Source organism: Pocillopora verrucosa, chromosome 2 (genome assembly GCF_036669915.1).
Source record: "Pocillopora verrucosa isolate sample1 chromosome 2, ASM3666991v2, whole genome shotgun sequence".
In the NCBI taxonomy this organism is placed as follows: domain Eukaryota; kingdom Metazoa; phylum Cnidaria; class Anthozoa; order Scleractinia; family Pocilloporidae; genus Pocillopora; species Pocillopora verrucosa.
Window position 1 is genome coordinate 5,927,860 of NC_089313.1, and position 21,461 is coordinate 5,949,320.

The 21,461-nt window shown below is 38.3% G+C and overlaps 1 protein-coding gene across 2 annotated transcripts; it reads left to right on the plus strand.

Moving 5' to 3' along the window:
* The first annotated feature begins 7,056 nt into the window (after nucleotides 1-7,056).
* On the plus strand, nucleotides 7,057-20,579 carry LOC131773343 (ataxin-2-like protein). 2 transcript variants are annotated; one of them, XM_059089333.2, is made up of 23 exons: nucleotides 7,057-7,320; nucleotides 8,160-8,226; nucleotides 8,413-8,481; nucleotides 9,118-9,189; nucleotides 9,793-9,858; nucleotides 10,549-10,666; nucleotides 11,557-11,633; nucleotides 11,970-12,026; nucleotides 13,249-13,337; nucleotides 13,447-13,519; nucleotides 13,820-13,976; nucleotides 14,417-14,484; nucleotides 14,821-14,983; nucleotides 15,109-15,137; nucleotides 15,425-15,533; nucleotides 16,121-16,184; nucleotides 16,291-16,354; nucleotides 18,155-18,314; nucleotides 18,434-18,639; nucleotides 19,029-19,073; nucleotides 19,477-19,552; nucleotides 19,761-19,988; nucleotides 20,350-20,579. In XM_059089333.2, exons 1-23 carry the CDS (start codon nucleotides 7,274-7,276, stop codon nucleotides 20,379-20,381), a joined length of 2,136 nt encoding a protein of 711 aa, XP_058945316.2. In that variant the 5' UTR covers nucleotides 7,057-7,273; the 3' UTR covers nucleotides 20,382-20,579. The 2 variants fall into 2 exon arrangements, with proteins under 2 accessions (XP_058945316.2, XP_058945321.2); XM_059089338.2 differs by having other exon boundaries at nucleotides 20,353-20,579.
* The last annotated feature ends 882 nt before the right edge of the window (nucleotides 20,580-21,461 follow it).

Genomic DNA, 21,461 nt, shown 5'->3' on the forward strand with positions numbered 1-21,461 from the left:
AACCAAAAAAGATAAAAAGGCTGGAAGTCCCGGCCCAAGTGGAACCAAAAACGGTCAAAAAACTGAAATTCCTAGCTCAAGTGCAACCAAAAAAGGTAAAAAAGTTGAAAGTCCTACCCCAAATGTGGTTGAAGAAGACCATGAGTATAAGAAAAGGTCCAAGATCAAGAAAAAGATAAAACCTAGAAAGCAAAGAAGAAAAGAAGAAAAAAAGTCAGAAAAAGATAAAAAAACTGAAAGTCCTGGCCCAACTGTAGGTGACAAATGTCAAAAAGATGAAAGTCCTGACTCAAGTGCAACCAAAAAAGGTCATAAAGATGAAAGTCCTGGCTCAAGTGTAACCGAAAAAAATGAAAAAGTCCAAAGTCTTGGCCCAACTGTAAGTGACAAGGATCAAACAGCTGAAAGTATTGACTCACGTGTAACCAAAAAAGATAAAAAAGTTCAACGTCTTGGCCCAACTGTAGGTGACAAGGATCAAACAGCTGAAAATCTTGACTCCAGTGTAACTAAAAAAGATCAAGAAGTTGAAAGTCCTAGCCCAACTGTAGGTGACAAGGATCAAACAGCTGAAAGTCCTGGCTCAAGTGTACCTGAAAAAGATCAAAAAGTCAAAAGTCCTAGCCCAACTGTTGGTGACAAGGATCAAACAGCTGAAAGTCCTGACTCAAGTGTAACCAAAAAAGATCAAAAAGTCAAAAGTCCTAACCCAACTGTAGGTGACAAGGATCAAACAGCTGAAAGTCCTAACTCAAGTGTAACTGAAAAAGATCGAAAAGTCAAAAGTCCTGGCCCAACTGTTGGTGACAAGGATCAAACAGCTGAAAGCACTGCTTCAAGTGTAACTGGAAAAGATCCAAAAGTCAAAAGTCTTAGCCCAACTGTAGGTGACAAGGTACAAACAGCTGAAAGCACTGACTCAAGTGTAACTGAAAAAGATCTAAAAGTCGAAAGTCTTAGCCCAACTGTAGGTGACAAGGTACAAACAGCTGAAAGCCCTGACTCAAGTGTAACTGGAAAAGGTCTAAAAGTTGAAAGTCTTAGCCCAACTGTAGGTGACAAGGATCAAACAGTTGAAAGTACTGCCTCAAGTGTAACTGAAAAAGATCAAAAGGTGAAAAGTCTTAGCCCGACTGTAGGTGACAAGGTTCAAACAGCTGAAAGTACTGCTTCAAGTGTAACTGGAAAAGATCCTAAAGTCAAAAGTCTTAGCCCAACTGTAGGTGACAAGGTACAAACAGCTGGAAGCACTGACTCAAGTGTAACTGAAAAAGATCTAAAAGTCGAAAGTCTTAGCCCAACTGTAGGTGACAAGGTTCAAACAGCTGAAAGCCCTGACTTAAGTGTTACTGGAAAAGGTCTAAAAGTTGAAAGTCTTAGCCCAACTGTAGGTGACAAGGATCAAACAGCTGAAAGTACTGCCTCAAGTGTAACTGAAAAAGATCAAAAGGTGAAAAGTCTTAGCCCGAATGTAGGTGACAAGGTTCAAACAGCTGAAAGTACTGCTTCAAGTGTAACTGGAAAAGATCCAAAAGTCAAAAGTCTTATCCCAACTGTAGGTGACAAGGTACAAACAGCTGAAAGTACTGACTCAAGTGTAACTGGAAAAGGTCTAAAAGTTGAAAGTCTTAGCCCAACTGTAGGTGACAAGGTTCAAACAGCTGAAAGTACTGACTCAAGTGTAACTGGAAAAGGTCTAAAAGTTGAAAGTCTTAGCCCAACTGTAGGTGACAAGGATCAAACAGCTGAAAGTACTGCCTCAAGTGTAACTGGAAAAGATCAAAAGGTGAAAAGTCTTAGCCCGACTGTAGGTGACAAGGTTCAAACAGCTGAAAGTACTGCTTCAAGTGTAACTGAAAAAGATCTAAAAGTCGAAAGTCTTAGCCCAACTGTAGGTGACAAGATTCAAACAGCTGAAAGCCCTGACTCAAGTGTAACTGGAAAAGGTCTAAAAGTTGAAAGTCTTAGCCCAACTGTAGGTGACAAGGATCAAACAGCTGAAAGTACTGCTTCAAGTGTAACTGGAAAAGATCCAAAAGTCAAAAGTGTTAGCCCAACTGTAGGTGACAAGGTACAAACAGCTGAAAGCACTGACTCAAGTGTAACTGGAAAAGGTCTAAAAGTTGAAAGTCTTAGCCCAACTGTAGGTGACAAGGTTCAAACAGCTGAAAGTACTGACTCAAGTGTAACTGGAAAAGGTCTAAAAGTTGAAAGTCTTAGCCCAACTGTAGGTGACAAGGATCAAACAGCTGAAAGTACTGCCTCAAGTGTAACTGGAAAAGATCAAAAGGTAAAAAGTCTGAGCCCGACTGTAGGTGACAAGGTTCAAACAGCTGAAAGTACTGCTTCAAGTGTAACTGAAAAAGATCTAAAAGTCGAAAGTCTTAGCCCAACTGTAGGTGACAAGGATCAAACAGCTGAAAGTCCTGACTCAAGTGTAACTGGAAAAGGTCTAAAAGTTGAAAGTCTTAGCCCAACTGTAGGTGACAAGGTACAAACAGCTGAAAGCACTGACTCAAGTGTAACTGGAAAAGGTCTAAAAGTTGAAAGTCTTAGCCCAACTGTAGGTGACAAGGATCAAACAGCTGAAAGTACTGCCTCAAGTGTAACTGAAAAAGATCAAAAGGTGAAAAGTCTTAGCCCGACTGTAGGTGACAAGGTTCAAACAGCTGAAAGTACTGCTTCAAGTGTAACTGGAAAAGATCCAAAAGTCAAAAGTCTTAGCCCAACTGTAGGTGACAAGGATCAAACAGCTGAAAGTACTGCCTCAAGTGTGACTGAAAAAGATCAAAAGGTGAAAAGTCTTAGCCCGACTGTAGGTGACAAGGTTCAAACAGCTGAAAGTACTGACTCAAGTGTAACTGGAAAAGTTCCAAAAGTCAAAAGTCTTAGCCCAACTGTAGGTGACAAGGTACAAACAGCTGAAAGCACTGACTCAAGTGTAACTGAAAAAGATCTAAAAGTTGAAAGTCTTAGCCCAACTGTAGGTGACAAGGTTCAAACAGCTGAAAGCCCTGACTCAAGTGTAACTGGAAAAGGTCTAAAAGTTGAAAGTCTTAGCCCAACTGTAGGTGACAAGGTTCAAACAGCTGAAAGCCCTGACTCAAGTGTAACTGGAAAAGGTCTAAAAGTTGAAAGTCTTAGCCCAACTGTAGGTGACAAGGATCAAACAGCTGAAAGTACTGCCTCAAGTGTAACTGAAAAAGATCAAAAGGTGAAAAGTCTTAGCCCGACTGTAGGTGACAAGGTTCAAACAGCTGAAAGTACTGACTCAAGTGTAACTGAAGAAGACAAAAACGCTGACAGTCCTGGCCAGTGTGCAACCGACAACAATAAAGAAGGTGAAAGTCCTGGCCCAAGTGCAACCAAAAAAGATCAGAAAGCTGAAATTCCTGGCTCAAGTGTAACTGAAAAAGATCAGAAAGCTGAAAGTCCTGGCTCAAGTGTAACTGAAAAAGATCAAGAAGCTGGAAGTCCTGGCCAGAGCGCAACCAACAAAGATCAAACAGCTGAAAGTCCTGACCCAAGTACAACCGAAAAAGGTCAAAAAGTTGAAAGTCCAACCCCAAGTGTGGGTGAAGAAGACCATGGGTATAAGAAAAAGTCCAAGATCAAGAAAAAGAGAAAACCAAGAAAGCAAAGAAGAAAAGAAGAAACTAAGTCACAAAGTGCAGCTGAAGATCCAGTCAGTTTAAACTATAAAGAAATGCCTGTTCCAAACATGGCTGAACAAGACCCTGTCATCTTGGATTATAAAGAAAAGCCTGTTCCAAGTGTGGCTGAACAAGATCCTGCAATCTTGGACTTTAAGGAAATGACTGTTCCAAATGTGGCTGAACAAGACTCTACCATCTTGGATTATAAGGAAAAGCCTGTTCCAAGTGTGGCTGAACAAGATCCTGCAATCTTGGACTTTAAAGAAATGCCTGGCCAAGGGTAAGTGAAGGTCTCCAAAAAGACAGAAAAAAATATACAGATTTCCAGGGTAGTGGAAACAAAAATTTGGAGTAATTTGGGCACAAAGATTAATTCCACTCCCTGTTTAACAAATTAATTCTATGTTGCTGTGCGCCTGTTCAGTAATAGATCACAGATGCTATCAAAATGTGGTAAGAGCAAAAAATGGCACAGATGCTCTTAGCACATTATGATATCTTCTGTGATCTATCATTGTACGGACCCACAACAACATGGAGTCCATTTTATATGATAAAATAAGAAAGATGTTAATGGTGGCAACATCTTTGTATCTGCCCTTTAACCCTTTACACCCTAACATCACACTCTAACATCACGATGCATAGACAAAGATGTTTTTTTGTCTTGTCACAAGTGTGGGACAAAGAAAAAATTCTGAGTCCTCATGTGGAATCAAACCTCAGACCTTTACATTCCGCGCTCCCGTGCCCTACCACTGAGCCACAGAGACTCCACGGTGAGCAAGGTCAATTACGAAGTTCATACAACACATGTCCTGCATACTGCTAGGATCAGCAATGTTGAAAGTGTAATGTTTGTAGATAGAAATAAGAGAGATGGTGAATTTTGAGCTCAGTAAAGAAATAGAGAAAGATGCTTTTTTCCTCTTGACCTGAGCATGGGACAAAGAAAAAATTCTGAGTCCCCATGAGGAATCAAAGCTCAGACCTTTGGATTCCGCATTCCGATGCTCTACCACTTTGCCACAGAGACTCCACAGTAATCATGATGCATATTCTCCATACTGTTCCCTACATATTTTCTTAGGTGCTGCCAAGGAGAATTTTTTTAGCAATCAAAAGTTCCGTTAGTTGGTGATCATTTCCTCAAATTGCGTGACCTTATTGTTTGAATCAGGGGTGATACTAAGAAGAGAAATTTGGTGCTTGTCACTCCTTGGGGTCCTGGGGTCAATAGAACATAAGTAAATCCAATTAAAATGTGCACATAATTCACCTTATCATAAAAAAGGCCTACACCCTGTAAAAAATCAATTTACGAGAAAAGAGGCTAGAGTCCAAACTCCATTCAAAATATGTTTTAAACTTGTTAAATGAACTACAATATTTGGCTAAAATAAGAATTCCAAGACTTCCTAAAATTTCAGACAAAGAGGAAACAAATTTCTGCAAATGAAAACTCTGTGAAAAATGTCCATGTCAGTTTTCCAATGTCAAGGTTAGAGTTCTTTGACCTGATTGGCTAATTTAAATCATGCAAACTGCGTGTGAATACAAAAAGAATACAAAGAGGAAAGAGGAAGAGAAAAATTGTGACTTGAAATTTGAAAACAAAAGAGATTTTCTACATAATTCAGCTTATCATACAAAAGGCCAACACCATGAACACAAAGGCAGCTTTTATCAGAAAAAAACAACATATGGAGAAGATCAGGATGCAGAAGAAGACACAGCTGTTCTAAACTTCAGAGACTAGCACATGTACTGTATTCTTCATAAACATAGTCTTTGTTTTTCATAAGAAAGACACAGCTATTAAAAAATATAAAGAAATGCCTGGCTAAGGGTAAGAAAAAGTATCTGGCTAAAGAAGACATGACCATATTAAAGGCTCACACCCTGACCTTGAAGGCAGCTTTAGAAAAAAAGAATAAAATGCTACACAAAAAGATAGAAAATCAAGAAATAACAAGATCTACAGCAGAAGAAGACACAGCTATTCTAGACTTCTGAGACTAACGCATGCTCTGTATTATCGGAAGACTTAGTTACGTCTATACAAGAGAAACCCAGCTTCTCAAAATGTTAAGAAATGCCTTGGCAAGAGTACGTAAAAGTCTCTGGCTGAAGAAGGCACGACTAAGCTAAACTTCAGAATACCCGGCCACTTTGGTCCGCCTCACTTATATGTGTCGAGAGGCTTTGAGGATCGAGGCATAACACAATAGACGCTACTCTTATTCAATGACATGTAAATGAGTGGCCGGGTATTCTGAAGTTGCTCCGAAAAAAACACACAAAAATCCAGAAGTATCAAGACCTATGGCAGAAGACACGGCTATTCTAGATTTCCGAGACTTGCACATGCTCTGTATTCTTAAAAACCTTATTCTTTGTTTTTACAAGAAAGAACCAGCTATTAAAAACTCTAAAGCAATGCCTGGCCACGAGAAAGTCAAAATATCTGATCTGGCGGAAGAAGCCACGACTATCTATGGTGATTCTTGAAGAATTTAAATGCCTGGAAAAGTGTAACCAATAATTTTTTGTCACAGGAAAACCACTTTCTTGACAAATATTAATAGACTTACCTCTCTGCTTGACTCCTGGCCCCATTAAAGTACAAGTCACAACAGTCTCCAGCGAACTAGTTCTTCTCGATTGATTTTGCGCTAACGAGCGTAAATAGCGTAGTTCGAGAAAATGTTTACGCGGCTTGGTAAGGAAGACAAGTGAAAGCAGTTTGGCGTGCCTTCTTGCCAGTTATCCATTGTGACTCTTGTTATCGGCCTCTAGAAGGCAGAATCTTATCAGCCCAGCTACGTTAGACATTTATATATACATATATATGTCTGGAGCAAGATAAGTAATAAGAAATGTAGGAGATAAATTGCCGAATAAGTTAAGTCGGACGGGAGAGTCTGGACCCTTCTTCCCAAATAGGAGCCCAGTGCATGCTGGGAAGGTATCAAAAATTGGAAAGGTCTTGTGCATGGTATTGAGAATTTATAATCACGAGGTGTGAGGAAGTGTACTTTGCTCACGTCGTTTAATTGTGCGGCTCTGTTCGTGCGATCTGATAACTAAATTGAAAAACAGAAGTTATTTCAAATACAAAAAAAAAACTTCCCGGTGTATTAGTCACCTGATTGTTCCATTGCCTCGCACTTCCTAAGATCCGTCACATGTTATCTCAAAATGTATTTTTTTAAGATGTTTTTGTCTTTTGAAAATCGATGTTTATCAAACTCTGTGATTCAAGTGTTTTAAAACGGACTCACTTTTAGCATTTCATCATGCTAGGTTAGATAATGCGACGAAAATTGAGTTTGCTGGCCTCTCTGATTAAGTGATAAATTCTCTTTACTATGACAAAACGAGCAATTGTAACGCGGGAGCGAACTAGTTCCATTACACGCAGGATTTTATGAAAGGAAAGGAAATAGAAGCGGTCGCTTCCTTATGACTACTTAGAAACCTTTCCAGAGTTGATGTCGCAATCAATGAGTTAGGTTTCCACTTGATTCACTGAAATCGTCGACGCTATACGCGTTTTATCTGCGAAAATGTGGCTGTGAAACTCATGGAATATAAAGTGCGAAGTTTCCTAGAGTATGAGTTTACCGAAACATCGAAGCAAAGGCCGTGGAGGCAGTGGCAGGTAGTTATTCTTAGAGTTACAAAAACTTTCTCGGAATTCTTTTATCGTCTGTTAGTCCTGACAATCTGATCTAAACCTTAAGCTCAATCATATTTTGTTTGATGAAGAGGAACTAATTCAGTACCGGCGAGTCAAGGGTCTAATTTTCAGTCGTGATGCAATTTTATATAAACGGAAGACTATCGACCGGCTCTTTTTTAAACTTCATTCTTAATTCCCCAAGATTAGTGTGGCTTTCGTGTGGTAGCATTGCGAGGATCATTAATTGAATATCCCGTTGTAGTTTTTGCTTGACCCACCCAATTACGCCGAGTTTTGACATGAGAAGCATTTGCCGTCAACGTGGACTACACCACCTTGTGATACACTCATATCATTCTCTCGCAAGAATATTTTCATTGTGGTATTTCCTCGATGACAACTATTTACCCTGTCATTTTTAAGATGTGCAACCATACAAACATCAATATAGTGTTGAAAATATCACGCGAGATCACGCCAAACCAGCCTTGGTGAAATTTTGTTCATCTCTTATCATGCCCCTCTGCTTCTTGGCCGATGTGAAAATATCGTTCTCGTGTTTATGGTATTTCCGAAAAATTTCTCTGCTATGGGTTACTTCTTTTTCCGGCGTGTTTGGATTAATATTGCTCAAGATCAGTGGCTCAGTTAAGTAATTTGAAAGAGATCAAGTTTACACGTTGAAACAGAGATTTGTATAGCCTGGAGTGGTTCTTCCGTTGTATCTGTCGCTGACTATCTATTTTTATCCCGCTCTCTAAATATCGTGTTTCATGCAGGTAACATATATTTAATGTCTGGTTTTTTTATTTTTTCAGGGGTCAAAAGAGTTACAGACCAGGTTCCAGTGCAAGTCCTCCGCCTCCGACGCTTAACTTTGCCAATGTAAGTTTGAGAAAATAGTTCCTGTGCAATCGTGTGGATTATTAACTTTTAAAGATTTTAATTTACATTCGATGTCAATCTAAGCTGCTTAATATGTGCCATTGTTGCTCACTTGTATCTTTTATTAGTTTGAATGTTGTATACTTTCTGAAATTTCTCATCCCCTCTTTCCATTCTTTTTTTCAGTCTGACAATGGGCATACCACAGACATCTTTGCAAACAAGTTCATGGTTTACTATGTTATCAGCAACTTGGTAAGCATGTACTTGTATTTCCACATGTGTGTTTTACTGGATTAACCCTTAAACTTTTAGATCAAATTTGTAATTCTCCTCACAGTCAACCTTATAATTCTTGTAATGTTCAGAGAATTTAGTATTAGATCAACTATCCTCAAATTGAAATTTTTCTTTATTCTCATCACTTATTTGGTTGATATTGTATTGATATTGTAAGGAGAAATTCTGTTTTGGTCACTCATGGGAGTTGAAGGGTTCAAGTACAATTATCAGGTTCCCTCTTTCTTAACAGATGTTACCCTACTTGGATCTAACTTCTACTTAATTCATGCACCTTAGAATGAGAGTTGCACAACTTAACAGTTGTGTGATTCTTTTGGAAAATCTCTGAATTAGGATAGTGTGATATTAGATCACTTAATAAACCCTGATTGATACTTTTCTTTATTCTCATTACTTGTGTGCTTGATGTTGTACTGTTATTGTGAAGAGAAATTCTCTTTTGATCACTCGTGGGAAATAAAAGGTTGATTATATGTTAACCTAACTCATGCAATGTTTCCAATGTCTTTGTCTTTTTGCTGGTAATTCTCATTCACCTAGAAAAAGAAAAGAATATTAAAACTGTGCTTCAATTCACTCTTTGTACAGGGTGAGACAGCTCGTGTTCAGGTTCAGAATGGTGATATTTATGAAGGAGTCCTCAAAGCCGTTTCCTCTAAGGTTGGTTTTCAACAGAATTCATATTGCTGTGGGTCTGTAATTTATCACAGACTATGTAAAAATGTGGTAAGAACAAAAAAGTGGCAGACAAGGTGCAGCTGTGATTGTCACTGATATTCTTACCACACTTTGATGTCCTCTAAGATTTATTACTACACAGACCCAGAGGAAAGGGGAATGTGTTTGTTCTATCCAATAAAAAAAGCAAATTGTTGTTGATAGTAGTGTCACATCCGTGTCTGTCCTCCAATAGATCCGAAGTATGAGCCAATCAAAATGCATGTATAACTCAGGTTATCATATTAACCCTTTATACCTCAACATCATCATACCGTTCTCTGTACATTCCCTAAGGTGCTGACAAGGAGAATTTGTTTAACAATCAAGAGCTTCTTCTTTAGTTGGTGATCATTTCTTTTATTCTCATGACCTTAATGTGTGATTCTAGGGTGATACTGTAAGGAGAAATTTTATGCTGGTCACTCTAAGGGGTCAAAGGGTAAACAGAAATTATCTGCACCTATAGTTCCAAAAATTTCCCATGGCATTGGCAAAGAATCATAAATTCTTTAAACTTGAATGAGAAAATTTTCTCTTCTGCAGTTCGACTGTTCCTTAGGCGAAGCTCATCTTGTGCAGCAAAAGAAAAGCAATGGACTTGTTATTGAGGTGATTATGCCCTGATATATTGGAAAATAGAATGCCTGTTTTGTTATTATATGGCTGTGGTAACAAGGTAGTTTCATTTATCAACTGAGTTGAACTACTCTGATGAAGGGCTAATGCTTGAAACACCAGCTTTAGACTCTTTTATATGACTCTTTAGTTTTATTTAGACTCAGTTAATAAAACTAAATTATATTGATATACCACCCACCGACACAGCACCACAGTTTCTTTAGAAGCACACCCCTTTTTATTCATTTGTGGCAAGAAGGATTGCATGGAAGTGATCAACTTGCACCAGCACAAATAAAAAAGTTGATGATGATACGATGAGCACAGTGATGAAAGAATACACCCATTACAGTCAGTTTTCATTGTGATCTGATGGAGACTTGTAGAGTACCATTAAAACACTGCAATCTACAACTCAACCCTTTCACTGCCAAGATCTTATTGGAAATTCTCCTTTCTGTCTGCTATACAATTCTTTTGATGTTAATTCAGAGAATTGGATATTTGATCAACTTATTATTCCCTAATTGAAATAATTTTTTATTCCCATTACTTATCTGCTGGATATTGTATTGATATTGAAAGGAGAAATACTGTCTTGGTCAGATGTGGGATTAAAAGAGTTAGGCAATTCACTACAGTAATTCCACTTGATATAATAATGTATATTATTTTTCTAAGGATGAACGAATTTTACCCAGCCGTGATGGTCTTATCAGCACTCTCATGATTGCTCTGAAAGATATTGTGAGTGTTAATATAACCAAAACAGAGGAACTAGAGATTGTCACCTCAGTTGGTAAGACTTCCTTTCAGAACATTTGTATGACTGAGTTACAGATATGGTTAATGGGCTGAACCCAATAATCAGTAGTATAGTGTGATCATCTAGGATAATGTAATCACAAAAAGGACTGTCACCAACATTTATACAACCCAAGCAGAAGTCACTGGAGTCAAGCGAGGAGATGTTTGTCATTCAGCTCTTGGCATAACTCTGATGATATGTTCCACTTGGATTGTTGCAGTTCTTTTCAGGACTGCACTACCTTTGAGAATCTTTTTACACCATCAACCATAAATCCTGGTTCACAAGTTTTTAACTCCTTACACTCTAACATCAGTATGCAAACTCTCCATACTATGCTCTATACATTTCCTAAGGTGCTGACAAGGAGAATTTGTCTAACTATCAAGAGCTTCTTTAGTTGGTGATCATTTCCTTTGTTCTCATAACCTAAATGTGTGATTCAGGGAGGATATTGTAAGGAGAAATTAGGTGCTAATCACTCTTAGGGGTTAAAGGGTTAAATTGTGAGGAACACCCATATGAGACAAATGAATTAAAAAAATGATTTCCAGAAGATACATCTCAACTTTTGAGGCATTGTTTGAATATGGCGATGACAAAATATTTCTTGAATAAAAGATAAAATATTAATTAGAGGCAATAATAAACACAGAAGGAAGAAGAATGATTGAGGAATTTTGAGTTTTAAACAGATTGAAAATGATGAACTTAAGAAAATTTGAATTTAATGCCTTTGCATTCAGTTTCCCCAGCATGCAAGTATTGATTGATTTTGTGCCTTCGGACCCACCTAACGAGAGTCTGTGTTGGAAAACTACTTGTAGAATCAAGTAGAAGAAGTTGAACCTTTGCATGCTCATTTCTTTTTTGTCTTTCAGATTCTTTTACAGATGCAGCCATTGCTAATGTTGCTCAGAAGCAAACAAATGGTCAAATTAATGAGCGGAAGCTGGAGGTATGTATGCCTTTAGATGGATTTTCCCAGGTTTGATTTTAGATGTAAGATCTTATGAAATCAAATTATTTCCCTTTGACTCTCTTCTGGGCACAGCGCTCTAAGGAAATTGGATCAATATCAGTATCTGGGAAACTGCCCACCTACCCCTCCCCTAATCCAACATTAACCCTAACTTGTTATCAATTGACTGTTTTTGGGTTAGGGGAGGGGTAGGTGGGCATTGATCCGGAAATTTCATGAATACTTGTAACTCATTTCCAGAAGGTGTGCATTATATTAATCAAAATGTGGCATGCTTTTCTGTGTTGTAATACAGTAGTCTTTCATCTTCAGAGATGGGTTCCAGATGGTCCTGACATTGGAGGAGGCTTGGAAGATAATGTGAAAGTGGTAAATAAATTTTTTTTCAATTGGGTCTTTTTAGTGTAGTTGCTAATGTTGATTAGTTGTTTAAGTAAACAACTTTGACATTAGTCAACCCTTTAACTACCAGAAGTGTGGAACACATAACTTCTCCCTAAAATATCCTTACATTATCCAGCAAACAGGTGGTGAGAATACTCAAATTAATCCAGTAAAAGTTGTTATCTTGATCCAACACTAAATTCTTAAGACTAATTTATAAGGAATTGTGTAGCAGCTAGAGGGGAGAATTCACAATTTAATCTTAGGGGTTGAAGGGTTAAGTATATACATTTTGCATCAGTGAAGCAATACTTTTTTTGTACTATGAAATTAAAGTGAATTTGAGCAACTACATTCATGAGGGATTTTTTTTTTCAAACTGGATGGATTTTTGGATTTTTTTTTGACATAGTGAACGAATCACAAATTGTTGATTGATACATTGCTTGAAGATTTTTTCTATGGAAAGTACAGGTGTTTTCAGAGCAATTTCTTTTTTGACATTTGGAACAAAAGGTGTTAAAATGTGTTTTGTTTCAAAGCATTTCCCCAAATGGCTGCTGTGTTTCCTGGTTTGTTTTGCTATTGTTGAAAACCAGCTGTTGAATGGTACCTGTTCTTTGTGTCATGCATGATTAATTTCCTTCAGACATTTTTTTTACTTAGATCATTGATCATGTTTAAAACATCCAATATGGCCACTGTATAGAGTGGTTCTATGTTTGCTCATTTCTTGATGCTCTGAACTCGTGTTTTTGTGGCAAGATTCTGAATTCAAATCATCATTTTCCAGTTTCCACTCTATTTGGTCTTCTTTTTGCGCGAATCATCCAGGGTTTGATGATAGAACTGTCTATAATATTTGAGAGAAACCTGGCAAATTTTCATTTTTAGAATTTATCACACATTTTGGAGAAAGAATTGTTGATCTCTTGGAATTGAGAACTCAGCCAGTTACTAGATTTTCTTGTGACCGGATCATAGCTTTGTCAATGAGCTCTCCTGTCAGTTTGGGTTAATGGTGTCATGGCTGTAAGCATTTTTGTCATGGGACAAAAACTAAGCCAGTTTGCAAGCAGCGATGTTGAAGTTGATGTAGATGTTCAGGTAGTGTACATCACTGTGGGAAATGGCTCAGAATTTCTTAGCTTCTAGAAGTATTCTTATGATGATGGTGATGGTTAATCAAATGTTTTGGTTAATATAGAATGGCTGGTCAGCAGATGAGATGTTCAAAACCAATGAGGAAAAGTTTGGTGTTAAATCAACATACAATGAAGATTTGTTGGAGTACACGTAAGTGAAATGCAAATCTTCCACAAGACTGGGAAATAAAGCTTTACATCTTAAGCTCAAGCCAAAACAGTACAAAAGTCTTGCTTATTTACCTTTTAATTCTCATTAGAACACCACTTCCAAAGGATAGCACTGGTGAAATGGAGCTCAAAGCGGAACAAGCTGCTCGGGAAATTGAGCAGGTAATTATTTTTTCTACTAACCCTTTTAATCCTGGAGGTGATTCACATGTAATTTCTTCCTATAATATCCAGCAAACTGGTGATGAGAATACTGAAATGTATATAGTGGAAGTTGACCTTGATCTAACATCAAATTCTTGTAACTTATGTACAAGGAAATGTGAAGCAGTCAGAGGGAAGAGTTAACAATACAATATCTTGTGATTGAAAGGTTAATCTTTTCTATGCCAAACAGTATTTTCATTTTGACTATTGAGGTTAACTAATGGATGGTTTTCTCTGCTTTCATTTGCATTAAAGTCCAGAGGGCACTTGCACCGGCAAGAAGTTGATAGTGGTAAAACTGAAGAGGAAATGTATGCGGCTGTTGTGAGACCTCTAACCACAAGTGCAGATCCAAGAACCCCTCAGGTGTCTCCTGGACAGTCTTCTGTAGAAGGAAAGCCACAAAGAGAAGGTATCTTGGCAGTAGACATTTTAACTTTTACCTTTTATTCCATTGAACTAAGCAATGGACTTTTCTGCAATCACTTAAATTGTAGCCCACCCACAGGGATCACTGCTTTACCTGATTTTCTTCCACAGGTCAAATTTATTTTTTTCATTCAGAATTATGATGAGATTTCTCCATGGGAAAGGAGAACCCTAGAAAATGTGCCCCTCTGCCAAAATGTGGCTCTATAGCTCAGTTAGTAGTAGCACGCAACTAGTGTTTTGGAGGCACAGGTTCAAATCCTGTCAAAGCCTTCAATTTTTTAGGATTCGTTTTTCCAATTGCTCAAATTCCAGCTTACCTGCAAAGATCATTGCTTTTCCTGATTTTCATCCACAAATGAAATTTCTTTCATTGAGGATTATAGTAAGTTTAATTATAGTGTCTTTTGCCTCAATCTTTAGCTGCTCCTGAAACAACTCAATCATCAGATGAGAGAAAAGCTACAGACACCGACACACCAGCAGTACAGGTGAATTTAATTGAATGTAAAGGTTTACATTTAAATAACTTTCTGTTAATTCTTTTACCTCTAAGAATGACTAGCATCAAATTTCTCTTTACAAAATAACCCCTGAATCATACACTAAGGTCATGAGAATAAAGGAAATGATCACCAACTGAAGAAACTCTTGATTGTTAAAGAAATTCTCCTTGTCAGCACCTAAGAAAATGTAAAGAGAAAAGTGTGGAGAGTATGCATACTGACGTTTGAGTGTAAAGGGGTTAAACAGCTTTCAGACAGGCCATCATTAATCAAGAAAATCCCCCCAGTCATTTACAGTTTTCTGCTTGATTATTTTCTCAGGAAAATGCCAAACCTGTAAGTGCTGTTACTGTGAACAGTGAAAACACTGTGACACACTCCTCTGGTGGTCAAAGCTTAAAGGAATTGTCCATCGTAGGACAAACAGCTTCTACGGACACTCAGGCCTCTGGTTCCAAAGCAAACCATTCTGAAGTTGTGAAAGGTAAAGGAAGAAATTGTGAGATTCTCCTGGTGTAAACATTTTATTTGTTTTTATGATTATTTGGGGCATTTGTGGATATAGGAAATTTTACAAAGGTGTTTTTTATTATCATTATTATTCTGCAGATCTGAAAGAGTTTCATTCCAACTTCAATGTAAGTTTAGCTTTTTATCTCATGAAATGATGTGATTGGTATATATCTAATGAAACAGAAAAACTTATTTGACATTGCATGTATTTAAGATTTAGAATTCAAACTACAAATTTTCCAGAGATCACCTTTAACAGTGACAGATTATAGTGGGAAGGTCAGAGTTATGCCAGTCTAGTTTGAAAATGTTGAGATACAGGTATCAATGAAACTCATTGTAGCATGGAAATCTTAAGAAGCAGATCACCAAAATTAATTGTATCAACTCTTATTTGTTGGGTTTTCTATAGCTAAAAGAAAAGTCTTCCAAGAAGGCAAAAGATATGCAGCAAACAGTTCCTCAAGAGGCAGATCAGGCTGAGGCTACAGTGACTAAGACCACTACATCCTCTGTCAATGGTATGTATTTTTTTAAAAACATGTAATTGAAAGGGTGTAGGGGAAAAGACCAAAGTGACTCTGGATCAACCATTAGCTTCTCCATCCAAGTTATTCTGTGCTGTTCATGGTCAATTAGGGAACTGGAAGAGCTAATCTTAAATTAAATTCTCCTGCATCTTGAATACTTTGTCAAGCATAGAAGTGATGTGTTTATGATAGAATCTCCAGAATTCTCTGAACCCTGCGACCCTTGAGAGTGACCAGCATGTAATTTCTCCCTACAGTATTACCCTTAAATCACACACTTAGTTCACAGAAATAAAGAAAATGATCATCAAGTAAAGAGGATCTTGATTGTTAAACAAATTCTCCTTGTCAGCACCTTAAGAAATGTGTGGTAAACAGTATGGAGAATATGCAAACTCATGTTGAAGGGTAAAGGGTGGATGATCCACAGTAGACCTGGTTTACGGGTACAAGACATTTTGATTTTGAGAAATATGAAATGTTGTTAATTGTGGTGGTCTCTTACACATTTTTGGACTCACCTTTGGTTGAAAATGAATATCCCTCTATGTCTGACTGTTCACATATCTCTCTCGTAGAATCAGGGACGCCATCTTCTCCAGATGTGGCCAAATCAGAAGAGAAAAAAGATGGAGAAGCAAGGTAATTAAATTTCAGGTTTACTCAAGTAAATTTAGATTTTTGTAGTCCTGTTTTTTTCTTGTTTCAAAGTCAAGTTTTTCTAATCCTGCTATGTCTTACTTTCTAGCATTCTTTCTACTTCAAAGCTAAATCCATATGCTAAAGAATTCAAATTCACTCCCAAGGCTCAAGTAAGTTAACCATTTGACAAGTAACTATTTTCTCCTTACAATATCACCTCTGAATCATGCAATGAGGTCACAAGAATAGAAGAAATGATCACCATCTTTAGAGTCCCTTGATTCTTTGTCAAATTCTCCATGTGAGCACCTCAGGAAATGTATATAGAGAACAGTATATAGAGAATATGAATTGCGTCTCTATTATTGTTCTAAATGGCAAATGTAATGCCACAGTCAAACGGGGAGGAGCTTTTAAAGGAGGAGGATTGTAGAACTAGTTATGTGTTGATCAATTCAAAGCTTCAACATCTCTTTCCTTCCACCCTTCCCTTCAGGTAACCACCCAACTTTTGAAGATAGGTTTGTTCCCATTCCCGCTTCCTGTTCCAAAAATTTAGTTCAATTCCCACACCCAATTTTTTGTGTAAAAGGCAAAATCAGTGATCACAACTTTCTACACATTAACCAAGCTTCAAAACCGTAGACCTTGTAGACTTATTTTCATTAGCCATTTGCTTGCACAAGGGAACTATTTACCTTAAGGCCTATTTACACGGTACGACTTTGTCGCATGCGACAAGCTTACGACAGGCCTACGACACGAATTGTATCGTGTAAATCAAACCTACCACTCGCTTACGACTGTCGTGCACGTCACGAAAAATGTCGTAGGATTTTAAAGGCCTATTTACACGGTACGACTTTGTCGCATGCGACAAGCTTACGACAGGCCTACGACACGAATTGTATCGTGTAAATCAAACCTACCACTCGCTTACGACTGTCGTGCACGTCACGAAAAATGTCGTAGGATTTTAAAACATGTTTTAAAACGCTGCGACAATCGTAGCCGAAATTGATAGAAAATGACGTATTTTGTGACAAATTTCTACTGAGTAGGGGAGGAAGGTGAAATTTTCTTGCGTCAAAATGGCGGAGGAAGTCGCCTCCGGAAAGTCGAAGACTGCTTCCAAAGCGAAAAATACATTCTCAGATGAGGAAACAGAGAATATTATATCACTGTGGAGCGAGGAAGAGGTTCTTTTCCTTCTCTTGCAAATTATTAGGGAGCTTAAGCAACCACGACGACGACGCTGGGTACGACGCCAAGTAAAAAATGAATTTATATTTTATGAGCGAAATTCACAGTTGTCTAGATCTGTTCGGTTCGTTAATGGCTCTAAAATCGTGCTCGAGCTAAATGTGCAATGGCGGCGTGTAATTCCAAATGGAAATACGAAATATTAGCCGTCGTCGTCCACGTTCCGTACAGGACGCAGAATTTGGTCATTTCACGTTGTTGTTTTGCAGAGGATGGCAAAGAAATGTACAAAGATTTATAACGCACGTGCATAGCCATTGTTCTGCTCATTAAACCTTTTGTTGGATGACGTTCTCGTTGCCGTTGTCGTCGTGGTTTGCTTATTAAGCTCCCTATTGAAACAATGACCGCGGCCGAAACGAGTGGAATTGCACGCGATTTTGGCATGTCGTAGGTGAAAATGTCGTGCGCGTGTAAATTGTCCTAAGTCATGTCGTAGGCCTGTCGTAAGCTTGTCGCATGCGACAAAGTCGTACCGTGTAAATAGGCCTTAACACATATTCTGCTGGAAGGATTTGACACTTCCACTTCTTGATTTAACCGAGACATAAAAAGAGTAATTTTGGGGGTTAACAAAACTAAACTTGAGGTTAGGTTAATTACTCAGCAACTTTGCTCGGTAGCTTGGGTGCCATGGCAATGGGATGACATTTCAATTTTCCAAAAGTTGTTCTATAACAAGAAACTGATAGTATTTTTGTCTTCAGAAGTCAACTCCACCTCCACAACAATACATATCAGTGGGCCCACCACCTTTCTCACCAACTTCCATCAGAGCTCCAGTGGCAGGAGCTCCCTTCCCTCCCCACCCCCAACCAATGATGGTGGTACCTCAATTCTACAGAAGCAAACAGCCATTCAATAAACGTATGTTTAGTAGTGGTTTTAGGTTTTTTTTCCTGTTTTTGGTTGTCATTTTCTTTTGAGACATTTTGTTGCATCAAGTGTGAAACATAGTCAGTGAAATGGATTGTTTATTGTTACAGCTCCACGAAGCCAGTCATATGGAGGTGGCCGTGACCAAGGGGAATCACCACCTGCCTTCTTATCGGCAGCTGCTGCAACTGGCAGCCCAATTATCACACCAGGAGGTGGATTTCCTCAGCAAATGTACGGTCCAATTCCACCACATCAGCCTGTCACTTACGTCCAGCCACATGCAGGAATGGTGCCACAGCCAATGTTACCACAGGTAGGCAGTGAAGGTGGTTTTGATTTGTTTTGATTTATTTTAAATTTTGTTCCATGAAATTCCATGAAAAAGTCATTTTGTAAGTTGTGTTCATAACTCCCTTAAGTGATCAACTTCAACAGTGTAACTTTTTCCCTGTAATATCCAGACATTACCTAGCAAACAGGTATTGAGGATAATTTCAAACTTGTTAGGTAGAAGTCATTGTCTTGATCGAACACCAAATTCTTGAAACTAATTTACAAGGAATAATTGTTTAGTGGCTAAATGGGAGAATTAACAGTCAGATCTTGGGAGTTTAAGGGTGAAGCTTTCCTAAATACATCCAGCTTGGAAACTATCCTTGAACTGAGTCATACAATTTATTTATTTATTTTTTTTTTTGGCAGTTTGTTGTTCCTCCAGGACACGGTCCAGCACGATTTATTGCTCCTGTAAGTAACTGTTGTCTGTTTGATAGAATGTGATTCAAATCTTGTTTCTTGTCACCCAAACTTATATAGTACAGATAAGTTACCTTTTACCAATATATTTATATTATTTATTGCTTATGAGAGTGAAATTGTGAAATTGTATAGGAAACTATATCTGCTTCCATCAAGCTGAAGCACAAGAGGGTAATTTGGTGTTATCAACTGGGTTGATAAAGGGCTAATGCTTAAAACGTCCGCTTTGAAACTCTTCAAATTGGCCAGTTTACATTGTCAACTCAATTGATAACACCAAATTACCCTGTGATACTCGCCCACTGATGCAGTACCACAGTTTCTTGAGAAACTTACCCTTTAAGCACAAGAGAACTTATTTTCACACAACATTTTTTTTCCTTTTGCTCAGGTGTCATCACCAGCAGGGGCAGGTACTGTTCCAATGACACAGACATACCAGGATGGCACACCTGTCCCAGTTTATGGTAAGAATTTTTTTTTACCAACCAGTATTCAGTAGTACTCTTTGATGAAAGAGAGATGTGAAACAACAGTTTTTTTAATCATGGCAAGACAAGGAAAAATAGGTGGGTCCTCATTCAAGATTTGAACACTAGGTAGCGGGAGTTTTAATTAGAGACAGACTGAGACAAGCTGCACAAATTATGATTTGTTTTTTAATTTTTTTTTCAGTTGCTGGTGCACCCATGCAAAGTGCAGGCACCCCTCAAGGTCAGCCGCAGCCCAGCCCTTCACAGTCAGGTCAGTTTGTCTTCAGCTCCCCGATGCCAGGACAGCCTCAGGTTGGCGCTCCCCCTCAGGGACAAGTTACACCTGGCCCTGCCCCGTATGTTTACATTCCTTCAGTGGCACCTAATGCTGTGCCCACTTCTACTCCGTCGTCAGTATCCTACATGCCTGGTGAGTGACAGCCATTCTTGTTGCCAAATGGAGGGCACAGCTTGATCACCCTGCACCCCCCCACCCCTCATCCCTTATCTTCATGCTAAAAGGTTGATGTTTTAAGCTACAGTCTCTCTTTGAAGCAAACAATGCAACTCTTGTTTAGAAGACAGTGTGGTATCAAAGCCAACCAGAGTTCCCTACACAGGAAGGGGGGTATGGGGTAAGGTGTACATGGAGCCCTCTCTATCGAGCAAAAGTGACAGTGATCAAGCAAAAGTGACACCCCCCACCCCTTCCATTAAGGAGATAGACTTGCCATTTACTTTGCAAAAATCTGGGATTTTTATTTTTAATTGAATCTATTTTCTTGCCTCAGCAGGCCCTTTCCATAATGACAGGATACAGTGACGAGAAATAAAAACGAAATGAAGAAAAAAAATTGAAGCTCCTTTTGACTGCAGAGTCTAGCAGTCTATACTTTCTCTGTGTTATTGAAAAGAAGTCCTAGCAACAGGAAGGAGGGATCCACAGATGCCCTTGTCTGTTGTATTTAAAACAAATTTGTTGCAAAAGCAAATAAAGTATTTGTTGGAATAAATTTTGAAACATTGTGTTTTATTTCTTTGCATGTTGCGTTCGTTTGTGTAATTATTTCAACACCCAGTGACAACGAGTATTTTTTGAAGGAATTCAAAGTAAAAACGACAGCTGGCTTAAACCCGTTAACTCCCAGAAGTGATTGAGAGGTAACTTCTCCTATAATATCCTCACACTATCTTGCAAACAGATAATGATAATACTTGAACTTATCGCGTAGAAGTTGATTTTCTTGATCTGACACCAAATTCTCAGAACTAATTTAGAAGGAAATGTGCAGCAGCTAGAGGGGAGAATTTACAATCAGATCTTGGGAGTTAAAGGTTAAGCATAGTATGCATCTGATTGGTCGAGGAAGTGGGGCGTGAATTTTTTCATCCAATCACAGAGAAAAATCATAGCTTCTCATTATTTCCTCCACAACTCGTTGGAAGAATATTTTAAACTTGAGGAAAGTTGAGGCTTTACTCGCTTGAAAAAAATGTTGCACTTGTTCTGTTGGCTTGAGTTCCACCCACTATTAACCGTTTGACTGATAATCCCCTAATTGATATTTTTCTTTATTCACATCACTCGTCTGCTTGATGTTGTTTCAAAGTAGTAAGGAGAAATTTAGTCTTGGTCATTCGTAGAAGTTAAAGGATTAACATGGCGTCCCCTAAGTAGAACTAAAGCAATGCACCTGGTATCCCTGTGACTTGTCTGAAGACAAATAAGAGACTGGTGTCCCTCCCAGTCCGTGTTTCATTGTAAATATTTGTTTTCTTACTTGCTGTTCATTATTTTTGTTTTTGCTGAGCGGGGTAGCGAGAACGAGCGCAAGAGGTCCAAAATAAGATGAAAAAAAGCCAGAAAGAAAGGAAAAATTACATAAATGGTGAAAATAAAAGT

What these genes read in the sequence shown, in the direction of transcription:
- LOC131773343 (XM_059089333.2), top strand. Translation starts at nt 7,274, where the DNA reads ATGAGTTTACCGAAACATCGAAGCAAAGGCCGTGGAGGCAGTGGCAG. An exon ending in CACTACATCCTCTGTCAATG is followed by an intron (nt 15,534 to 16,120) that starts GTATGTATTTTT and finishes TCTCTCTCGTAG; the next exon opens with AATCAGGGACGCCATCTTCT. An exon ending in CAAACAGCCATTCAATAAAC is followed by an intron (nt 18,315 to 18,433) that starts GTATGTTTAGTA and finishes TTATTGTTACAG; the next exon opens with CTCCACGAAGCCAGTCATAT.